This window comes from Agelaius tricolor, unplaced genomic scaffold, assembly GCF_023055355.1.
Source record: "Agelaius tricolor isolate 1412-34295 unplaced genomic scaffold, bAgeTri1.0.p SCAF_44, whole genome shotgun sequence".
Lineage (NCBI taxonomy): Eukaryota > Metazoa > Chordata > Aves > Passeriformes > Icteridae > Agelaius > Agelaius tricolor.
This window is the reverse complement of record NW_027269304.1, coordinates 3,307,693-3,330,258: the sequence shown is the minus strand read 5'-3', so window position 1 is coordinate 3,330,258 and position 22,566 is coordinate 3,307,693. Positions and strand designations below refer to the sequence as shown.

General features: G+C 42.2%; 1 protein-coding gene across 1 annotated transcript in view; it reads left to right on the top strand.

The window, feature by feature from the left end:
* Positions 1-18,772, top strand: part of MSH3 (mutS homolog 3) — a 95,259-nt gene extending 76,487 nt beyond the window's left edge. The window contains exons 20-24 of the mRNA XM_071455147.1: positions 236-393; positions 13,623-13,809; positions 14,824-14,953; positions 16,714-16,888; positions 18,362-18,772. Coding sequence (XP_071311248.1) covers positions 236-393; positions 13,623-13,809; positions 14,824-14,953; positions 16,714-16,888; positions 18,362-18,470 — 759 coding nt within the window. The 3' untranslated portion in view covers positions 18,471-18,772. The remainder of the gene's footprint in view (positions 1-235; positions 394-13,622; positions 13,810-14,823; positions 14,954-16,713; positions 16,889-18,361) is intronic.
* Positions 18,773-22,566: the final 3,794 nt, after the last annotated feature.

The window sequence follows — 22,566 nt, the reverse complement described above, 5'->3', positions numbered from 1 at the left end:
CCTCGCTCTGTCCATTTTGCTCAAGAGTAATCAAAGTTGATTTTGGTGCATCTGGGGCTTCATAATATCTGGAGAGGTGAATGTGATGAGCTCTAAGAATGGAGGAAAGCTGTTCACCTAGGAATAGAACATTTAACCCTGCAGACTCATCCTGTATCCTTCTAAGCACACCAGACTTCCTGGTAGAGGCACCATGTGCAGGGCAATGTATTTCACCACTGCTTTGTGTTTCCAGGGAGATGGTGAAAGGGTCATGATAATAACTGGTCCCAACATGGGAGGGAAGAGCTCCTACATCAAGCAAGTGGCACTGATCACAGTCATGGCACAGATTGGCTCTTTTGTTCCTGCAGAAGAGGCCACAATTGGCATTGTGGATGGAATTTTTACCAGGTAACTTCTCAAAACTGGAAATGCTACTGTGACAGGGGGTGTGTGTATCAAAGTATAACTTAATTTTTCATTTAGAACTTGAAAATTTATGCCTGAAGTTTCCTTTCTTTCGTTTTAGAGGCACTTTATGTTCATTGCTAGGTTTTGATTCCAGCTTTTTGGTAAGCTATGGTACCTGTTTTGTAATCTTTGAATCTTCAAGGTGTAAGAATTTTAAGGTGTCTGTCTTGCTTAACATCCAGGTATCTAGCTTACCTGCCTGAATGGATATCTCAGCCAAATTTATGCTGCTGGGTAGTGGCCAAATGCTTCCCCTAAAATGAATGTTGTCACCTTTTAAAATCATGTCACAATTTCTGCTCTGAAGCTCTGTTGTGTATACTCACAATATTACAGACTGAAAGTTTTGGGCTGCATATATTTCATGCCTAATCTCCTTCCTGTACTATCAGTCCTAAACACACTTACTCCTCACTTTATGTCCTTTTAAGAATGAATAATGACAATGTATTTCACTGTCTCATTCTTGAGACATTGCTGAGTAATTTGTAAAAATTATCAGTAGAGTCAAAACTCTGTATATTATAATCTAATATTGCTAGGGTTTATCATCCTGTTCCCCCCCTTTTCTTCAATAATTAATTAGTCAAAGTCTTGTGTTACTGGTGGTATTTGAGGTGGATTATCATGTGTGGTTATAAGTTTCGCAGCAATCAGGTGCCTGAGCAGGAATTTCTGGAAATTCCTGTTGTGTGATGCCAGTGTGCATTCCAGAGGTAACTTTTAATCAAGAACCTGAGGTACTACTCACCTGCAATTGCTTCATCCTATAAAAGTGTTGTGTTTGTACTTTCCACTGTGTCACGACAAAAACAAATGAAGATCACACCTTGATGCAGGTGAGTGCCAAGCACAGTAGCAAACAATTTGTATCCAGCTTGGCTTGCTCCAGAAGTAACTGGAGATGAGAATTCAAAATTCCTCACTTTTTTCCCCACCCTGTGTTGGAAGTAAGGGGCTGGTTGATGAGGTGAGCATTTCTTGTGGGGACACAGAGATACACAGGACCTGGTTTATGGTACAGGAGGAGCATTACAGCATCACTGAGCATTTGGAGATTATTTTTGTCTTCCTCTGGGGTTTGTAGCTGAACATGGAGTACTTCACTTGGGTTCTCACTTCCTTAAATTCTGATCATACACACACTCAAGCTTTCCTCTGCTTTTCCTAGACTGTCATTGCAAAAGGATGATTTCTGCAAAAAATACTAAGAAATATGACACAGTCATTGGGAGAGATGTTTTGTTTTGGGCCTGCTTGAAAGAGAATAAATAGGATTTTTATCTGTGTTCCACCTGGTCCCCAGTGTATTTCCCTGATTCCGCTTCACTTTTCTCTGTATTAGAATAAAACCCAAGTACTTTTCTGATAAAGTAGTGTGGGCAAAGGCAAAACTTCTGCTTTCAGACTTAGAGCCAAGCAGACACAGAGTGTTTTTTACAGACACAGAGTGTTTCAGACCACGTAATTTGTAGCCCAGTCCCATTCTAACAGCAGGGATTGGATTTTTTTTGTCCACTTGCCTATATTACTTTTAGAAGCTCAGCTGGATGTGCCATTCCTCATTTAATGTGATATGTCTCAAACACCAGATAAATATGTGTTTATGTAAATAGAAATAATATGTAAATATTCAGGAAGAATTACTGAAATTCTTGTAATTACACCAGCAATTAAGAGTAAACTAATTGACTAAATATTAATCAGGAAGAAGTTGATAATGCATTTTTAAGATAGAAGTAGTCATGCATCTGTTAAAAAGGTAACAGAACAAAAAAGGAGAAAGGGAACAGGTTAGAAGATTCTGCTCAAGATATACAGAGACCATTCAAGAAGGAGGCACCTCTCTTTTGGTTGGTTTGGGCTTTTTTTTGGTAGGTTTTGGTTTTTTTCAGGGTTCTGGCAAAGGTCTTAAACTATCTAAGTCTGTCAGGCAGGTTAATGTGGTGTTGCATTCATGGAATTTCTCAGCCATAGGAGGTTACCCTTGAAATAGTTTTTAATGCCTGGTTTAAGGAAAGAATCAATAAACCAGCTGCCACATACTGTGTCCTGCTTGAGGTTTGGTGCTTTCTTCTAAAGCCTCAGTTTTGCTCTGTCCTCTCCTCTGGTAGAGAATGACCTGGAAGAGATCAGAGACTTTCTCTTAACTCCCACCCAATTTTCCTTTTTTTTTTTGTTTTCACCTGTGCTTTGTTTTGCAGGTTAGTTTTGTTTGTATTTCTTTTATTATAATTTAATTTTCTTTTTATGATAACAGCTATGTAGACCCCCTTTCTGCACTGCCACCCCAGGCCACAAGGTCTCGCTGAAAAAAGTGCGAATTTGATTTTATTGCTGAAAACTTCAGGGCATTTTTAATACTTTAAAAACTTACCATGGGAAGGTGTCAGTCTCCAAGGTACTTCCATCGCTGCTGTGGTGATGTTTTGGGGGATGCTGCTAGTGTGGTACCCCTGCAGGGAGAGAGAGTGAGGGATGCAGGGAAGGATGTAGCAAAGGATGCAGGGAGGGATCAGCCAGTGATGCTGTACAAGCTGGCTCTATGAGGGGTTCTGTGCACCAGGTTGACCAATAGTTCATGACAAACCTTTTTCCAGTCCCTTTTTTGGTTTGTAGACTGCATCTTCCAAGTGTGAATTTATATAGGTTTAAGGGATTTGTATCCCCAGGATTTGTGTCTTGTTTTTCAAGTAGGGTTTCCATGGAAATTGAAAGGTTGCTACTATGGTTATTCCTTGTGATATATTGTGCTTATATAGGATAGCATCTCTAAATTGACTTTACATACTGGATTACACCAAATGTTTTGAAAGATGCAAGAGGAATTGCTTACAGGTAGAGTGAAGATTGGAATGATCTTTCTTCCCTTCTGGGTAGGTAAGACAGGGGACAGTGCTGAGCCTAGCCCAGATTAGGGGGAGCACGCAGGATTTTGAGGATGTCTGCTGGTTAGTATTTTCCTTTTTTTTCCCCTTCTCCAATAAGGGATAATGTTTTCTTGTAATCTTTTCTTAAAGAATTTCAACTCAATCAGTGGCATTATATTTAAGAAATACAGAAGGGTTTTGAAGAGGTTGACATCCCGTCTATATTGACTTTTAATGGGATTTGGATATTTGATTCTGTGATGTTTGAAAATCCCCATCCAAGTTTCTCCTTGCAGTAAACGGGCTCATTTTCTACTTTAAAATCAACCTTCAGTTTTTGTTAGTTCTAATACAGTCAGTCAGACCCTGAAATTATTATGCTGTTTCTGTGTGTGTGTGAGCAGGGAGACAAAGCAAGGGTGGACGTCCATGTATGGAAGAATTAATGACAAGAGTTCTGCTGGCCTAATCATGCCCTGGGGAGGGGTGGTTGAATAAGGCTGACCTCTGCAGAGGTCCCTCTTCTATCAATTATTGATGGAATTTCTCACTGCTAGGAGGCTTTATCCTGTTTCCTGTGGGCCAACAGTGGCTGTTCATGAGGGTCCATGTTCTAAACTGGGAGGGAGAGGGAGAATGCTACAACACTTTGAAGGCAAAACATCTTCAAAGAAGCAAGATAATTAGCAGTTCAGGTTACCAAGTGCCTTCAAGACTTTGAGAATCAATTTTTGAACATCACATGCTGCCATCAGAAAGAATTGTGTCAAGGAGAGCAACCCCTGCCAGTGCCAGGTGATGGTACAGGGACAGAATAATTTCCTTCCTAGAGCACTTACCTGCCTGGATTTCTCTTCCTGTGTTGAAATAAGAGCTATTTTCACTTATTTCAGGGAGCTGGCTCAGTCACTACAGTGACCCACACCTTGCAGTGAGGTTTATCCCAGCCAAGCTGGAAATGCTGAGAAAGGTGCAGCTTCAGTTATCCCAACTAATGAAGCACCTGTGCCTCAGATGCCTTTGAGAACTGCCTCTTGCAGGGGGTCTGCCTCATGCTGAAAGGTCACAGGAATAAACAGAGCCATGTAGACTATCCTCTCATGCACTTGGGCTCTCTTTAAAGAGTTATCTTGCTGCTTACAGCCGCTCAGCATGACTTTAATCCTCATGGTATCAAAGACACCTGGAATTGTCTGTAGGGTGTGTAGAGAAGGCAGGGATGGAGGGGGCTGGCAGTGCAGGATAGTTCCTTTGCATCACATAATGTGTATTTAGGTGTAAAGAACTGTCCTCTGCATTAATACACAGACCATTGTTCTATTTGTCCTTTTCTGCTTTTTACATGATTTTTCTGCTGCCCAATCTCATGGCTACTGCTTAGCTCCAGTCACAGTTCTGCTGTCTCTGGGGCCTGCCTATTGCAGCTTTCCCAAACCCTCTGATTTTGTGCATTCCCACAGCATTACTTATACGTATACCTGGCTTAACATGGTAACCCTGATGAGATTCAGTCTCTTTTTAACTTTAGGGAGCTGCTGGAGCAGCCAAGACATTTCCTCCGAGTCCCTCTAAGAGGGAACTCGGTGCTGTTCTGCCAGCTGGGGGCTGTGCTTCCCTTGCTGTGCCACTGCTCAGGTGGGCTCTTGAGCTGATCTGAAACCCACTCAGACCAGGCGTGGCCCGTTCCACTGAGGTTTGTGAGTGCTGCACAAACCTCACGGGGTAAAAGCCTCACAAAACCCACGTGGGAGACAGCATAATGGCATTAAAAAATAAATCAGTGTTTGAATGCCTGCTCGAGTGGTGTGCCTGGCACTGCTCATCTCCATCATCCTGTGAGCAGAGAGCCACAACAGTCACATGCATTTGGGCTCACAGAGATGGAAGGGGCATTTGTGTCCCAAAGTGACGTTTCTGGTATGATTCGCCTCCAGGCATTGTGGATCCTCTCACATTTTTTCCCTGTGCCTTGACTGTTATCACCTAAAAGAGAAACTAAGGGAGTGCTTGTGGCTGTGTCCCTGTAGGATTGTGCAGGGTGAATGGAGCCCTCAGCCTCTTCCCCATAGCTGGAAAGAATTGCTGTTAGGGCTTAGAGGACAGTTTAGAGATGGAGGATTTCTTCAAAGGAAACTACAAAGAACCCAAGAAAACTCAGTCCTCATTACTCCAAACTTCTGGAGAGGCCATGTACCAAACAAGCCATAATACTTTCTTCTGTATGGTTTATTAAAATGTCTGTTTTTCTGATCTGTAAGTGGTGGAATTAGTCTCAAAAAGGTCAGGCCTTATAATAGATGTATTGTGAGTGTTACCTCCCTGAATGCATTTACAGCTATTTAATTCTGACAACTTGACAAAGTCATATTACTGCTTCTCAAGTGTGGAGCTGAAAGAAACAAGTAGACAAACATTTTATTTTAACTGGATGAAATATGCATACCTATGGCATTATCACAATTTCAGTAAGGTTTGAAATCATGATTGAAAGCAAACATTGTATGAATACCTGCAAGCTGACTTGGGATGCTTGTATTTTATTTTTTCTTTTCTTTTTTCTTTTTTCTTTTTTCTTTTCTTCATTCAAGTTTGAAAGATACTTAAAAAATAGCTTACTTTAGATTACTTTTTGATTTACTTTCAGGTTAAAATGTTTCAGGGCTTGCTAAGAGTATATTTCATAAGAACTCCTGAGAAAATCAGAAAGCACAGGATGGAGTGGGTATGTGAAGCAGGGAAAAGAATGTTCTGTCAAACTGGAAACTGAGTGGAAGATGTTCTCCAAGTGCTTTTTGCAATACATTGAGGCACATCTGGTGAGAACAAAAGCAAAATAATACTCTTAAGTATTAATGGATGTGACTGTTCCATTGATGATGCAACCTCTCATGGCAAAAGGAATTCTCAACTTTTTGTAACTAGGCAAACCATGTTACACTTAATTTCCTTCAGCCAGTTCCATTGGCTTATCAGAAGGGAGTTGCATAGGAGGAGCACAGAGGGGGAAATAGTCATATTTAAAATAATACATAAATAACAAGCTCCATTATTAGAAATCCTCCTAACTGCATAGGAATAGGCAAATATTGCCTCTCATTTTTATACCACTTGTGAATTTTTCTGGTTTTAACTCTAAAGACCAGAGTCTACATTTTAAAAAATCCTTGCTTCCATTTATTTCCTTATTAAGCTTTAATGATTTATTTGAAGCTTACAGGGTAAGATAATGAAGATAATTTTTCCTAGAAATAGCAGTTAAAATCACAACACCTCAGACAAATGAAGGCATTCATCTAGACAGCTTCCTCATAATCAGAAAAATCCAGGCTGTGAAGGCAGTGGGGAGGTGACAGCAGTGTTTGGCAGGTTTTGCAGGTGTGTACAGAAATCGCCAGGAGATTGATCGCTGAGTCAAAACTGTGGAGGAGTTTATCTCAGCTGAACAACTTGTTTGTACAGAACCTGGTTCTGACCAGAACTTTGGGGATTTTTTTAAAAGCTCTTTAAACCTGAAAAAAAATGTTTAAATCATTCAGATCTTCCTTTGGAAAAAAAAATAGAACAAATAGAAGAAAGTCTCTCAATTTGCCTGAGCAGTTAGACTCTGAAAGATAATGGTTAGAAAATTAAAAAATCAAAGGTACTTTTTGAGGTCTTTTTTTATTTTGTGTGTATGTGGTAAAGCTTAGTGGTTCTACCATTCACATTGATTTATTTATTGTGCAGAAAAGAAGGGAGCTGTTCTCACAAAGCAATCCCAAGTGAATGGCAAGTCCACATGAGAATTTTATATACTGACATGCCAAGAAAGTATTGTTTGTCTTGAAAGCACAATGAGTCAGACCAACAGAACTTTTAGCTGTCAATAACCCCAAAGTAATTTTCAGAAATGTTACTTCTTTATGGCATAGTAATTTGCTTCATTTTGTTCCTCCTTAATTGTATTTTTGTTTACTGCCAGAGTAACAAGAATTACTTAAGCCTTTCATTTATGCTCACAATCAATCATGTAATTGCACCTCTGGGGTAAATTGTTCCCATCTTTCGGGGAAGAACAGGGTGCTGTATTAAGTACATTGCACCATTTTTTATCACGTGGAGATAGCTTTGGTTTAGATTAAAAAAAAAAAAAGAATAAGCTAAAGTTGTAGTTAGTGTTATTAAACTGAAGAATTATTTTGTTCTGTTTTTCCCAGAAAAGTTGTGTCTTGGACGTATCACAGTGCATTTGAGCTGTAATTGCTTCTGACAGTGTTCTGTGGCTCTGTAGGAACAAGTTAAGCCAGGCTGTGCATGTATCTGTAGCTAATTTGGTTTCATGTCTCTGTTCATTTCACAGAAACATGCATCTGCAGTGCGAGGCGTGCATCCTTTAGCCATGGGACACGGCCGTGTTCCGCCAGCAGCCTTTGGGGTGCCTGCGTGCCGTTGGGTGGAGTGTGGCTGCCAGCAGCGCTTGGTGCGCGCCGGGGCTGAGATGTGCCCTGGGAATCCCTCTCGGGCAGAGCAGGGCACTGCTGGCACCCGGGGGCGCTCACAGGGCGCCTCTGCTGCCCCCGATGGGCTCCTGAGGGTTCCCCAGGGCAGGAGGAAATGTGCCTGCAAAGCTGGCCAGCTGCTCGCAGGGAGGCTGTATTCACCTTTCTGCAACTCTTCCATCCTATCACTTGACCCAGTCACAGGTGGAATGGGATTGTCCTTGGCGTCCACAGGTCTAAAGGGGAAAAGTTCACTTGTGCTGAGTGCTTCAGCCATTGTCCCTACTCTGTTGCTATAGCTCCTGCGCTTTAATCCCCCCTGGCCTCAATCCTTCAGCTACAAATGCACATTAACTTAATTACCTCGAGTTCCCTCCCTGGTGTCCCAAGCAAACCTGTGCATATTTGAGGGTGTTGATTTGTCTCTGTTTTTTCACCTTCTTCAAGCTAATAGTGCTGATTCTCAAAGAAACACCTTAGTTTGAGTATCTGCTCTATAATTTATCCTTCAGCAAAATGTTTTCCCTCACAAGCTGGTCTTTCTCTTGACCACCAGTAATATTTATACTGATAATTTAAAACTCAGTGATGCATTTGCCCCAAGCAATGTAACAAGTATTTTTAAGGAATTCAAATGTTACTGAGAGTATCATTGCTGATTTTCAGAGAGCAAATTTACTCTGTGTTCCTCACTAGGTAAGGTGACATAACCTTTTGTAAAATCTGAGTTTCTGTTAGTCCATGAAGTCCGGGGATGAGGGGTGCTGGTAACTTCTGGTCCCTCAGGGCCTGCACTGACTCACAGGGATTCTGCCCTACCTGTCTGTCAGTCCAGCTGAAGCTTTTGAAAATATAGAGTGGGTGTTCTTCTTCCCTCTGGCTTTCAGGAAAAAAAAAAAATCAATGCACTTCACATCTTGAAAGTTAATCCTGTTAGAAATGTTTTAAAACACAGGGGTGCTGGTGTGTGCAGCATTCCCCTGTGGGCCAGCCCTAGAAGGAAAGGAGGATTTCAGTGATTATTTATTCTGGCTGCTTCAGTTACCTAGTGATACAGAGAAGGGGAAAAAAAATGATTTAGAAACCATTATGAAACTGAGTATTGAAATCACTTCGGACTTGCTTTTCTTTCTAGGATAATGCAAAGTTGTATCTCTCAGAGTCTTTTAATATCTTCATTGATCTCTCAGTGACTGAGAGCATCACATATCTATAATAACATACGAAACAAAAATGTATTTTACATTGAATGCATTCTGTCAGGCTTCTCAACAGCTGTTCTCCTTAATTATGTAACATACCATTGGTATTTCTTCATTTAAATTTGCAGATAAGCAGTTGTAGAGATGGTTGAGCACGTGTGCATGTAGACTGAAAACAGGTTTATGTCATGAGCATCCTTTGATTCCCTGTCATCATCCATGTAACTTGGCACGCTTCTCAGAAGTCACCCATGAATAGTGCAATAATAATAACTATCCTGATAGCCATGCTTCCCATCACACTTCTTTTTTTTGTTCCCTAATTCTGTAATTACAGCTTCTGTAAATTATTTTTCTTTCTGTCAGTTTTTGGTCTGCATGAGTGAGATCTTGATGGAAACGAAGAGGATGATGTACCAGTAGGCTGTGGGGGAGTGTGAAGCATTATTTTCTTGCCAGTGAGCTGTTACAAATTTGCACATGTAATCTCCTGAGGAATTACTTAATACACCTCCAGTGTCCTGCCCGTCCCTGGTGGGCTGCCTGTCCCCACTGCCCTGGCCACTCTGCTCTGCTGGGCACGCACAGGCTGTGCAGAGCAGGCCCCTGCCAGGAAAAGGGTGAGCTGCAAGGCAGCAGCACATCTACTCCTCCCTTCTTGTAAACTGGTTATTTTAATTTAAATTGCTCCTGTGCAAATGCAGTGATCTTTGAAATGACATTTCAGAGGGGCTTGTGTGAGGGAGTGAGTGGAATTGTAAAGTTACATTATAAATTTATTTTATTCATGGGGTTCTCAGTGTTATCTTTGAATCACAGAAAGTGATTTTTGTTGGTACTGAGAGTGTTCCACACTTTATTCCGGGAGAAAAGAGTAATTTAGTCATTTTCTTTTCATGTTAATTGTTCTTGAATTAGATTTGTTCTTCTGCAACAGGTTCAATTTTTGCAGTAAGTATTTTAGGTCAGCCTCTAAACTCAGATGGATGTCGCAGACATCTTTTCTGAAAAATCCTTTCCTTAGGATTTTCCCTCCTGAGAAGCTGAGGGGCCTCAGGAACAAAATGTATCCATTGGTTATCTGCTGCTGTGGGATACAACAGGTGCATCTGGGATTGGGCTCATGTGGTTGTTTCTAATTAATGGCCAATCACACCCCAGCTGGCTCGGACTCTCTGTCTGAGCCACAAACCTTTGTTATCATTCTTTCCTATTCTATTCTTAGCCAGCCTTCTGATGAAATCCTTTCTTCTATTCTTTTAGTATAGTTTTAATATAATATATATCATAAAATAATAAATCAGCCTTGTGAAACATGGAGTCAGATCCTCGTCTCTTCCCTCACCCTGGGACCCCTGTGAACACCGTCACAGATGGATATTACTAAAATCAGTGGGAGAGTAGTAGTTAAAGTTTGGGGTTTTTTCCCAGCATTAAGTATTCTATAGAGTAGGAATAAGTAAGTAGCACTGGGCTGTTGACAGCTGTTTGAAAATAAGGCTCTAGAGAATGGCTTTGCAGTCTTGTTTTCTGGGATTCACGCGGTGGAATGTTACCCCTGTGAGCTCCTGGGCTGCCTGTTCATTTCCACAAACTGTGAGAGAGATGCACTGTGAAATAAAAGAGGAGTGAACTTCCTGGGGCCCACACTGTGATCTCAAACCCAAGCCAGCTCTAAGAGCATGTGGGATAACTTCCTTTGAGAAGTAGTGCAGTTATATCCTCTAACTTACCCTCGGAAAATTAAATTACAGAACATTGCCTCTCTGCTGTTTTTTTTCTGAGGCCTTTGACAGGAATCTTTGCTACTTGAACTGAGCACTGAAAACAGAAAATCCATCCTCTTCTTTTTTTTTTTTTTTTTTTAGTTTGCATAATAAATGGGTTGAACACCGTAAGATGAAGAGCTTTTAATTCTGCAGGATTTAGTTGGCTGTCAAAGAGACATTAAAACAAGTGTTTTCCAGCCAAATTGCATCTGCTGAGGAGTGATGGATCCAAAGAGACGCTGCTCATGCTGCCTGTCTGCACGTTCCTTGTGGGCAGGATTGGAGAAGAAGAATTTAATGTTTTAATATATCAAAACATTTAGGAGGAGATCTGCTTTAAAATGTGGATTCCAAGCCACTGATGAGTCCTGGAGAAGTTTGGTGGGGTTTATTATGGCTGTATTAAATGTGAAAAAAAAAAACCAACCAAAAAATGGTTGTTTAAGCAGTAGGTTTTGTGACTCAACAACTTTATTGTATCAGGAATAATAGAGCATAAAGTTAGGGAGCAATGCCTCGCTGCAAATGATCTGTTACTTTTATAAATGCAATCATCCACACTAAAACAGTTATTCCTGCTTCTTTCTGGGATAACACTGCTCAGTATGTATGTTCAAAAAACAAGTATTATTCTTCTACTGCAAAAGATAGAGGCAGAAAGAACAATTTTATCAATTTTCAAAGGATGACATTTAAGAGGTTTTATGTAATTTAAAAATGCACTGGTTTTTTAATCTGTAGTTAAGCCCGAGTTGGATTTGAATGTTTTAAAATGCTGGAAAGAAAAACTTCTTCTCCAGCTGTCTCTAACAACAAGAGAAAGATAATACTAATTTCTCTTTGTATCTTGAGCATTTAGTGAGGAAGTTCAGGAAATTATTTTTGTGAATGCAAATTAGATACAAAGCAGGCTAAAATATTTTGTGGGCTCTGTGGAAATGATGCAATCCCAGAGAAAAATGGAAGCTCTGTGTGTAATCATCACGGGCACACAACAGACAGCCTGTGAGATGCTGTCCCTGTAAGGAAAAGCCAAGTCAGAAATGAGAAAATAATAACACCACCAATTGTAAGGTTGGAGACTAACACTGAAGTTGTTCACTAAGGAGGCAGAGATTGTTCAAACATAAAAAGTATTTGTCATTCTGATTAATGCATTTGCAGTTAACAGTGTTAAAAAAGGTCTAAGTTATCTTGTTCTCTGTGGATCTGTGCAGGAAGGGGGATTGTTTGATTTTACAGCAAGGGCTGGTGCCTGACCCAAGCTGGGAAAGGGGCACAGGGGTTGTGGGGGGGCACTGAGAAATTCACTGAAATCTTCATCATTCCTAAGCCAGCATTTGAAAGGATTACAGCAGTAAGTGGCTTAATGAAATGTTGATTTCACAAAACCTCATTATCCTGAGTTATACACTTAATTCAGAGAAAAATCATGTACAGTTTAATGAGCTTATGGGCAGAAACACCTGGTTTTGGGGTATGTGGGAGTGTAACTTGTGTGTGTGTGTTTAAGCACACACTCAATAAAACAAAAACTCAGCTTTTCTCATATGCCCATCTTCAACTAAAAGTAGTTAATTTATAACTGAAGATTTGCTTATTATGCAGTTATGCATGATAGTACAACAGATTTTCAGGGCAGGGACCGGAGAATATATACAAATCATAGTTATACTGGGTCCAGCCTGCTTGGTTTTAGTCAAATGCTCTTAGTCATAAGATCCTCATGAAATTATTTGTATCTTGGTGGTGCCTCAGGAAGTCACAGAAGCAATTATAATAGAGAGAAATCCAGCAAAAGAGAGAGAAAGAAACCACTATATTGGGCTTCTCTTAAAAGGTTCTGATTGGCTCTAAATACTGTTGTGGCCAGCTGTTAAATTTGGAAATATAACATACTAAACCCATGATTTAGTTTTCCTTAAATGAGCGTGGCTTTTATGTAACTATATAATGGCTGATAAGAGTGAATAAACCCAGTTTTACGTCCCTCCTCAGTGGCATGCTTGTGATGACCTGTCGCAGAAGGGATGCTCTAATGTGATTGATGTAATTCAAAAGCAGAAATGCAAAAAAGAAATGCTCTTTCTTCAGTATAGAATGGGTATTACTTGCCCAGGTAAGGAAAGCTGCAGGAAAAGGGAAAACCAAGGTGGACTAACAACAGGTTTCTCACATGTAAACCACAAATTCACAATGTGAGATAGGGTCTGAGGGTTGCATGGATCTGAATCAGAGCTACAGGAATTTGGAGGAATTTGTGTGTGGATCTCACCCACCTGCAGGCTGCTAAGAGTTGTGTTTCAGCAGAATGAGGAGAGAACTCTTAAAATACATTTAAATCTTGTTTAAGGACACTGGTTAAGATTGTATACCTGTGCAATTAGGGGAACTAATGGTTATTTTGTTAGTGCCTGAAGGAGGTGGCTGCTCTGCTGTTTGGATGCACAAACACCTGGTTCACACTGAGCTTCCACTCTGTGTGGAAATGGCATATTGGATACCTTTGGGTATTGTTAGCATTAGAAACACATATGAACAGAGGCTTGAACTAAACCAAAGGAGTAAAATGCACCTTCACAGCTACCTTTGATGGAATTCTCATTAGCTGACTGGTCTGAAGTCCCAGGGTACTTTTTGGGGGAAAAGCAGGCTTGTGCTGTGTGTGAAGGTGGGAGAGGTGTGTGCTCAGAGGCTGTTCTGGAAGGTGAATGTTCTGCCTGTATTCTTCTCCTCTGTTTGTACCAGCAACCAGAGATTATAACAGAATGGTTTCATGCCCATGGTTATTGTTTTTCCAGCATTGGCTGACATTTGTGATGAGTTTCTATGTTCTGTGTGCCGGTGCAGAATGGGCGCTGCAGACAACATCTACAAAGGCCGGAGCACCTTCATGGAGGAGCTGACTGACACTGCTGAGATCATCAGAAAAGCCACCTCGAGGTCGCTGGTGATCCTGGATGAGCTGGGCCGAGGGACGAGCACACACGATGGCATTGCCATTGCTTATGCCACCCTGGAGCATTTCATCAGAGATGTAAGTGCCTGAGTATTGGAATAATTACCAATATAGCCAGACGGGACGTGCCTTGGCTTGTCTGGCCCTTGCTGCTGAACCAAACAGCGGCACTGTGCTGTTTCACCCCAGAGACACCTTTGGCCAGCTGGATGTTGGTGTTTTACCCCAGAGACACCTTTGGCCAGCTGGATGTGTGGTGTTTTACCCCAGAGACACCTTTGACTGGCTGGATGTTGGTGTTTTACCCCAGAGACACCTTTGGCCAGCTGGATGTTGGTGTTTTACCCCAGAGACACCTTTGGCCAGCTGGATGTTGGTGTTTCACCCCAGAGACACCTTTGGCCAGCTGGATGTGTGGTGTTTTACCCCAGAGACACCTTTGGCTGGCTGGATGCTGCAGCTGGGCACTGGGAGACAAGCCCAGGCTTGCAGGAGCTCAGGTTTACCTTGGTGGAGAAGCTTTCAGGCGATGGTGAAGGAAAGGAGTCGGTTCTGATGGAGGGTTTGGATCCAGAGCTTTATTCTGGCCCACAGCCTCTGAATGCAGCACCAGCTCCAACAGAACTCCCTGAGCCCGTGGCTGCTGCTCCTTTAACCCCGGGGAGAGGGGCAGGGAAGGGGCAGGGAGCCACCAGCCAGGTCCAGGAGGGGAGGGACAAAGGGACAAAGGACACTTGGATGGCCCAATGCCCCCCAGGGGTGGAGGGCATCTTTGAATTGTGCCAATCACTCAATGCCCTTCTGGAATGCCAGGACTGACAGACAGTGCTGGGAGGGGTGAGGGAGGGAAAGGAGAGGTGGCTGACACACCTGGCAGGGCATTATCATGGGAAGAACCTGGGGTTTCTGAGGTAAATCTTGAAATCACAACGCAACACCTGAGGCGCGCTGTGGTGCGGGTAGGCCGCGCTGGCCACGGCCATGGAGCGAGTGCCATTTCCCCTCAGGGGTGTGGGGAAAGGACACCAGCTCGGCGAGGCTGAGCCCAGGGGACGCCAGGTGAGGCCCAGGCGTGCTGTGTGTGTGCTGCAGGTGCAGGCCCTGACGCTGTTTGTCACCCACTACCCGTCGGTGTGCGAGCTGCAGCGCCTGTACCCCCGCGCTGTGGGCAACTACCACATGGCCTTCCTGCTCAGCGAGGAGGACAGCACACAGCACACAGGTCAGTGCCAGGAAAACCGACCCACAAACAGCAGAGGTTTATCTCCAAAAAGGAGACAGAGCAACCTTTACTTTATTGGAATAAAGGGAGACCCCATTCCCCTGGGGTCTCTTACATTTTTAGAGGATGCAGCCTCCTTTTTATCCCAATTTCCCAGCCACATTTCCCTTCTCTCTTTCCCCATATCTGAGGGACTTGAGAGATTCAGACTTCCCAGAACACTTGATCCCAAAGATTTCCCTCTAATGTATAACCCTGCCTTTTCATTTTTAATTCTTATGGAATTTAGGGGTTTTTCTTCCCCATCGTTTCTTTCACCTTTCAATGTCTAATTTAATTTCTCAATTTATTTGTAAAGGCAAATATCTTTTTTAATTCATTAATCAGTGGAATCCTTCCCATTGTTTCTTTTCTCTCCCAGTGCTGGTTTTCTCCACCAGCAGACCCACAGCTTGTCTGGAAAGACAAATCTCTCATTCCTCTCATCAGCCACAAAGTAACTCTGATGTTCATGCCTTTTCAGACTAACTAAAGACAGGAGCCAGACTTCTAAAAAGCTGTTCGTAGCCATTTTCCTCCTCAGACCTTGCCAAATGCTTTTTCTTGCCTCCCAGCCTACCAACCTGAGCAGTCCCCAGTGGCTGCTGCCAGCAGTTTCAGGGATCACTCCATGCTCTTGATGCCTCTTTGGGCTACCTGAAAACAGGGGTCAGACAAAGCTAAGGGAATAAAAAGCAGCTCTGTTCATTCAAGGGCCTTCAGGTTCATTTAGGGCAGACAAACCCTCCCTCAGGGGCTACATCCAAAAATGAACCACAGGTCATGGGTTTTCACAGTTTTATAAGTTTGATCCATTTGCATAGTGGGGGTTAATCAAACAATTCCAGCTTCAGCTAATGAAGTCATTTACCCCAAGTTTGCCCACCCAACTCCCTTTTGTTTGCATTTCTGGCCCTGGGGCAGTGAGGTGTCCTTGGCTGCCAGGCCTGGAGAGGAATTGTTGTGTCTGCCCAAAATGGGGCAGCAGCAGCTGACACTGAATGTGGAGTTTGGAGTTACACACTAAAGAACTGCAGGATCCCAAATACATGGAAATTATAAAAGCTAAAATCCTGGGTGTCAGTGTGACAATTTACACCTGACCTGAATGTGATGCACCCACTGTCACTCCAGTCCCACATTCAGGGGTGTTGAAAAGTGGACATGCATTCCTTCACGTGTTTCAGGAGGATATCTGAGCTGGGGTAGGGAAAGATTCACCTATCCCAGCATCCAACTTCCCACAGCAGCCAAACACAAAGGATTAGGGAGGAGGGATTAGGGATCAAACATATGGCAGCTCCTTCTCTGAAAGATCTCCCTGTCTGGAAACATTTGCTATTTATGGGGTTTCATGAGCAGGATGTGTTTTGTAGCTCCCATGGATTTCATTTCAGCTGGGCTCCATAATTTAATATCGTGTACTTTCAGTGCCTTCATCCTACTGTGTCAAGCAGTTCCAAAATGTAGCTGAAACTGTTTTGAAACATGATGGCCCCAGTTCTTGAATTATAAGAGACATCATAAAGGCTTGTTCATGGAATAATTGTAAAATTTTTACATGTGTTTCTTTAATGGCTTGCCATTGCTATTTGCCATTAACCTTTCCCCTAAATAATTCTTCATATTGTATTATCTGCTAACCTTGTAAGCTGATCAGGACAGGGGACTTATGTATTTGCCACGTAGAGGAGGTTTTGATTTTGGTTTCATGTTTCTAGGATCTGAAGTGGAAGAGAGTCCTGAATTTATCACTTTCCTTTATCAAATAACTAAAGGAATCTCTGCAAGGAGTTATGGGCTAAATGTTGCCAAACTGGCAGATATTCCTGAAGAAATCTTGAAGAAAGCAGCTCACAAATCAAAGGAGTTGGAGAGAATAGTGAACATGAAAAGGTCAGAAAAAATGCAATTTTTTTTCTTTGATTATTTCCTTCTATAATACTACTTATGTTCTCATTAGTGATCATGAAAATACTAATGACTTTAATTTAGAAAGTTTTTATTACTTACTTTGGAACTTGAAATTGTCTTTGCATGCCAAAGTGTAAAAGGAAGTATGGACATTCTTCTTCTGGTTTAACTTGAAAATAAATATTTATAATATATTTTGATTGCCCTCACAAGCACTCAGAATTTTACCGAAACTTTTGGGAATTTTAATATTTCCCTGATACCCAATTTTCATTCAGGGGTGTTTGTACCTTATATATTAGAGTAGTTATGAAAATTCCTGTGTGTATCAAGTGGCATAATGGATTTGTAAATCCTGTAACATTATGTGCACAGTTTAGATATTCATAACTGTTTTCACTGTTTCTTTTTTTTTCTTATGCTGTTATTTTCTGTGGCAGTCCTATGAGCAAAATTCAGATAGCCCCATAGGAACATAATGAATCAAGATCTTGGTTGTCTGATGGCTGTACCTAATCCTGACAGGATAATTTTACATGAGAACATTTTGACTACTAATTATTTATAGGTGCAAACTTTGAAACTCAGCAGTGCTCGGCGCTTAACGATGTTTTTTTATCCCCTCTTAATAAAGCAAAAGAGAAACTTTAGAAGGAACTTGACAGTTTATAGGGAAAATAATGCAGTGGCTTATGCTAATTGGAAATATCAGTCTGTAGTTGGCAAAAGTAAAAAAAAAAACAAATCTGGACTAGGGTCCTAACTGTGCTGTTCAGAGAGTGGGTCTGGTCTGCATGATGGCAACAGGAGTTTCCAGCTCTGGGGAACCACACCTGGACCTGCTGGTGGCACTGCCCTTGTCACAATATCCACGGGCCAGATGCCTTGTCTTGTTTTTTTACATCACCCTCGTAGTATTTAAGAAAATCCACCGGGTAACTTCATCCAGTTCTGACATTTGACAATTGACATTGTCATTGGCAATGTGTGTTAACCATTTTAAACGTAATTTGTCACAGCTCTTACAAATCAGAAAATGCTGAGAAGAAACAGGAAGGATGTGTGCACTCATTTGTATTGAAAATGTGTTTTCTTGTTATGGTCCTACATATACAAATTTGTACGAACTGAATGATCAAAATTAAACAGGGCTGACTACAATGCTGTTTATTTCCTTTAACAAGTAGATCTTACCATTTGTTTGTATAATTTTGTCAGTGTTGCTGGTGCTGTAAGTTAGTTATGAAATTAATTTGTTGGCTGACCTGAAGCAGGAACATGAATCTTGGAAAATATTAACTGGTTGTTTGAAGATCACATAACATTTTGAGCTGTGCTATTTTGGACACTGTATAAAATTTTGCAGATGACTGTAGGACTTTCAGGGTTTGATGTGCTTCACTTAAAAATGTGTCTGTATTTTGATTAGGGTTCTTTTTCTTTTTTCTCCCACAGGAAAAAAATGAAGTCCTTTGCTGAAGCATGGAAGATAAATGATTCTCAGGAGCTACAGAAATGGAAAAATATGTATGAGCCTGAGGATGAAAGAAAGGACAGTTTTTAATCCTCAAATCATGGTTAAAGATGGAAGATACTGCAGGTTCAAAATACATGTCTGGAGCTTAATGGATTTTATCAGGGTGTAGTTCCAGGTGCACTGAGTTGACTTTTTTGCTTTCTGAGAGATCACAGATGCTGCATCATGTGTAATTTTTTCTCTCTCCACATCCCTTCCTTTTCACCCTTTTCCTTAAATGCAAACTGCCTATGGGGATTGGTTCTAATTTGTTTAAAAACCATGAAAAAATTATTGATAAATTAAAAAGTAACTTTTTATAAATAAAATAATGTTTCACCTTTATTGTATTTATTTCTGAAGATATATTTGTGTGTGTTGGGAAAATGTAGTTGAGTCTCAACTCTGCTGTACAGTCAGCAACTGCTGACAGTGGTTACTATAAAGAGACTTTTTCTCTTGTTCCCATATTAATGTGTTAAAAATTCACTGATTTTTCAGAGCACCCTTTTTTCCTGATCTTTCCCCTGTCTGGCACAGTGTGGAGAAAGACTTAAGCCCAGAAATAATGTTGGGGTATTGTAAGGGTGAGTGAAAGAGGCGATTCAGAGTGTGCAGCTGGCATCCCCAGTGCTCTGTCAAATGCAAAGTGAAGCTGAAAAATTCAGAAGGGCTTCTCAATTTTTAAATTTCCAGTTACCACGGCCAAATTTCGTATGGGAATACATTATCCAAATGGGTTTTCCCTACAAATAACCCGACTAAACACATTGCTGTGAAAATGTACGGTGATGCTGACATGCCTGAACCTCAGCAAATAATCTGAAGCATTGTAAAAGTAATGCAGTGGCGTTGTGGGCCTGGCTGCCCTGCAGCCCCGAGGAGCCCCCAGCCTAGCAGGGAGCCCTGAGGGGGCTGTGGTCCCCTGGGAAGCCCCAGAAGCAGTTTGGTGGCAGGGTTTGTCCCTGAAGGTTTGTCCCTTTGTTTGGTCCAGGGTTTGGCCCCACTGGAGCAGCCCCTTCCTGAAGGACTGCAGAAAAGGGGGTGAATTTTACATGTCATAGGCTAACCTGAAACAAACAATTCTCTCCAGGTGTCAGGACATGAGGGAAAGTTTGCCACTCAGGCAGCAGGGATCAGTGGGAGCTTCCCCTCCCAGGCTCTGCAGTGCACTGCCCTGAGCTGGAGGAGCTGAAGGGGGAAATTAATCTTGCAAGGTGTGACTGCCAGGTGTGCGTTTATCCAAGGCAGGCACTGTGAAGCATTACAAACCCAGTGCTCTGCTGCTGATATGCACAGACACGGTGCTGTGGGTCTGAAAACCTCTGACCATTGCCATCAGAGACAATGAATGAGCCATTACCAAATTCCTGCTTGTGCCAAGTGCACTCTTAGTCCTCACTCTCGAGGGAGCATTCAGACTGTGCTCTGACAAGGAAGGGAAAAAAGACCTGGATGCAGTGACGGAAATGGAGAACTGCAGTGAAGCCTGGGGAGGTGGGTTTGGTACTGCTGGGCTGCTGGTGCTGTCCAGAAGAAGCTCAGCAGGCTTTGATGCAGACAGATAATGATGGTGAGCCCTGCTCTGTCAACAGGGAGCTTTTCTGGCTGTCCCTGTGAGCCTTCTTGTATTCATGCCAGATAATCACTGTTCTATTCACTGCTGTTTAATTCCTAGAGAACAGGTGAAATGTGTGAGGATGGGAGGGTGCAGAGTGCTGCTGCTGGGTTTGCTGCTGGTTCTGGGGCACATTTGGTGACAAGGGACAGTGCAGCTGCGTGTGGGCCTGTGTCGGGTCCGTCTGTCTGTCTCTGCCCCGACACGGGCAGGGTGGTTCCTGGGTGGCACGCGTTTCCAAGGACGAGTCTGGACTCTTCAGCTTTTCGGTCTTCAGATTGTTTATTGTTTCTTATCTACAAAATTTTCTGTCTGCCCAACAGAGGTCTGATCTGCAAGCAGTCACAGGCACTCTCTGCCCACCCACGGGGCGGTCATGTCTTTTTATGCTAAAATCTACGTACACAATATTTACCTTTATTTTCCAATACTTTTCACCCATGTTAGCAAGTGCACCTTCACCATAAACCAATCCCCAAGTGCCAACATCACCACAGGAGATGGAAGACAAGAAGAAGAAAGAAGAAGGACGAGACACGCCCTGATCCCTCCATCTTGTCTCCATAACCCCCCTGTACCAAAAACCTTAAAGTTTATATTTCACCCTCTAAATGTGTCCCTTTTACACCCTTCACTCTAAAGTGATTCTCATGCCCTCAAACTCTTATCACTTCTGTGGATGGATCAAAATCAAGCCACCAAACACTCTTGGCAACATTCCAGGATTTTCGAGACCCCCAAGGGTTCTCCTGGCATCTCTGGACATCGGGAGCGATGTGCTGAGATCCCACAGGCCTGGTTCTGCTGATGCAGAGCAGGAACCCAGGGCGTGCCTGGGAGCATTTGTGCAGCAGGAGATTATCCAGACAGACAGGACCTCCTCAGCCTTGGGAGAGTGAGTGGGCTGCAAAGAAAAACTTACTGGAAAACAGGGAAAAGCCTTACTTTTATAAGAGATTTTTGTCTTCATTCCTTCTGCTGTGGGTTGGGGGTTCTCTGTCATAGCAGAAATAGCAGAAGTCCTTCTCAAAGAGAGCTGAGAGGCTGCTTTTGTGGTTTTTTTGTTAATTTTTTTTAATTGCCTTTTCAGTCCCAGCACAGGAATCCTCATCCTAAAAAGCATATGAAGTACAGCTTTAATAGTGGGATCATCTTGGAGATGTGCCCTATTTTTAAATCAGAGTAAAGAGGTTTTGTCTGTGTGCTGAGTCAACAGGTTTGACCATCTAAGGGTAAAGAGGAGTGGCCTGTGCTAGATGGTGCCTGCTGATAGTGGGAATTCCTCCTAGTCTTGGGATGCCTTCACAAAGCAATGTTTAAGTCTCACTTCCCAAATATTAAGGTTTTTGGAAGCCTGCAGAGGGTACTGGCTTCTGCTCCCAGCCCATTTCTGAGATGGTGGAACACTGATGTGAGCAGCACAGCTTTGTGCTGAGACACACACAGGCACAGAATTTGCACTCCATGGCTTTCGTCCACATTTCAAAGGCAGCGTTTATCACTTCACTGAGCTCTGTCCCTTCTCCCTGCTCCCAGCAGAGAAATGTTCGTGCCTTTCTCTGGACCTCAGAGCCTCAGAGCCTCAGGTGAGCAGCCTGGCCGGGCAGAGCCCGTGGATGGAAGGCAGGGAGGGAGAGGGTGCAGCCCCTGCCCCCTCGTGTTTGCTTATTTAAAAAAGCCACTGCAGAATGTGCAAAGCAAAACACATTACCAGGAGCAACCACCTCTGCTGCTGCCAGACAGCATCTTTCACTGAGGGAATTCTCCAGAGGATTTCTCTTTGTGTTGTTACACAGCTTTCCACGGGTATTTATAGAGGTGACATGAATTTGCTAGCGCAAAAGTTCACAAGGTGTGTGAATCAATTTAGGGACCACTGGAATGCCAGCTGAGTCAGGTATAACAAAAAGCATGTTTCCTGCAATGAAGGTAATGTTTGGTATTGATAGGTATCTAAAAGTAAATTATCCAGATATTTCTACTCTTTGTAAAAATACTGCTAATTTAATTAAATTATTTTAGCCAAACTATTGCAGTAGTTCTGATATAAATTCTTTTTTTTTTTTTAAGGAAATAAAGCTTGGTGGATTGAGCACAGAGAGGTAGTGGGACTTCCTTAACTACATTACATTATGTTATATAGAGATTTTTCCCCTGCTTAGACTTAGGGACAAGTAGAAAGCAAAGGATACTTTCTTACCCTCCTAAAAATCTGTAACACTTTCTGAAACAATCACCTCGATTTGAGATGCAAGTCCTGTTCACTGTGAGGGACTGTCTGAAAGTGGACTGGTTCAGCCATAAGTGACCTATAGAGAGAGACTTCAGACACAGTTTTCAAGTATTTATGTTCTTTTGCACTTGCAAGGAATCTGTAATTTTCTTAATGCCCTCTTTCCAGGCGTTTCCTTGAGAGTAAGTGAAAGTGTTTTTTTCAGGTGTTATAAAATAATGTTGTTTTTATTTACAATACCCGTAGCTGCCCCTAGTAACAATAATGAAAAAGACTTCTGATGTTAATGGAAT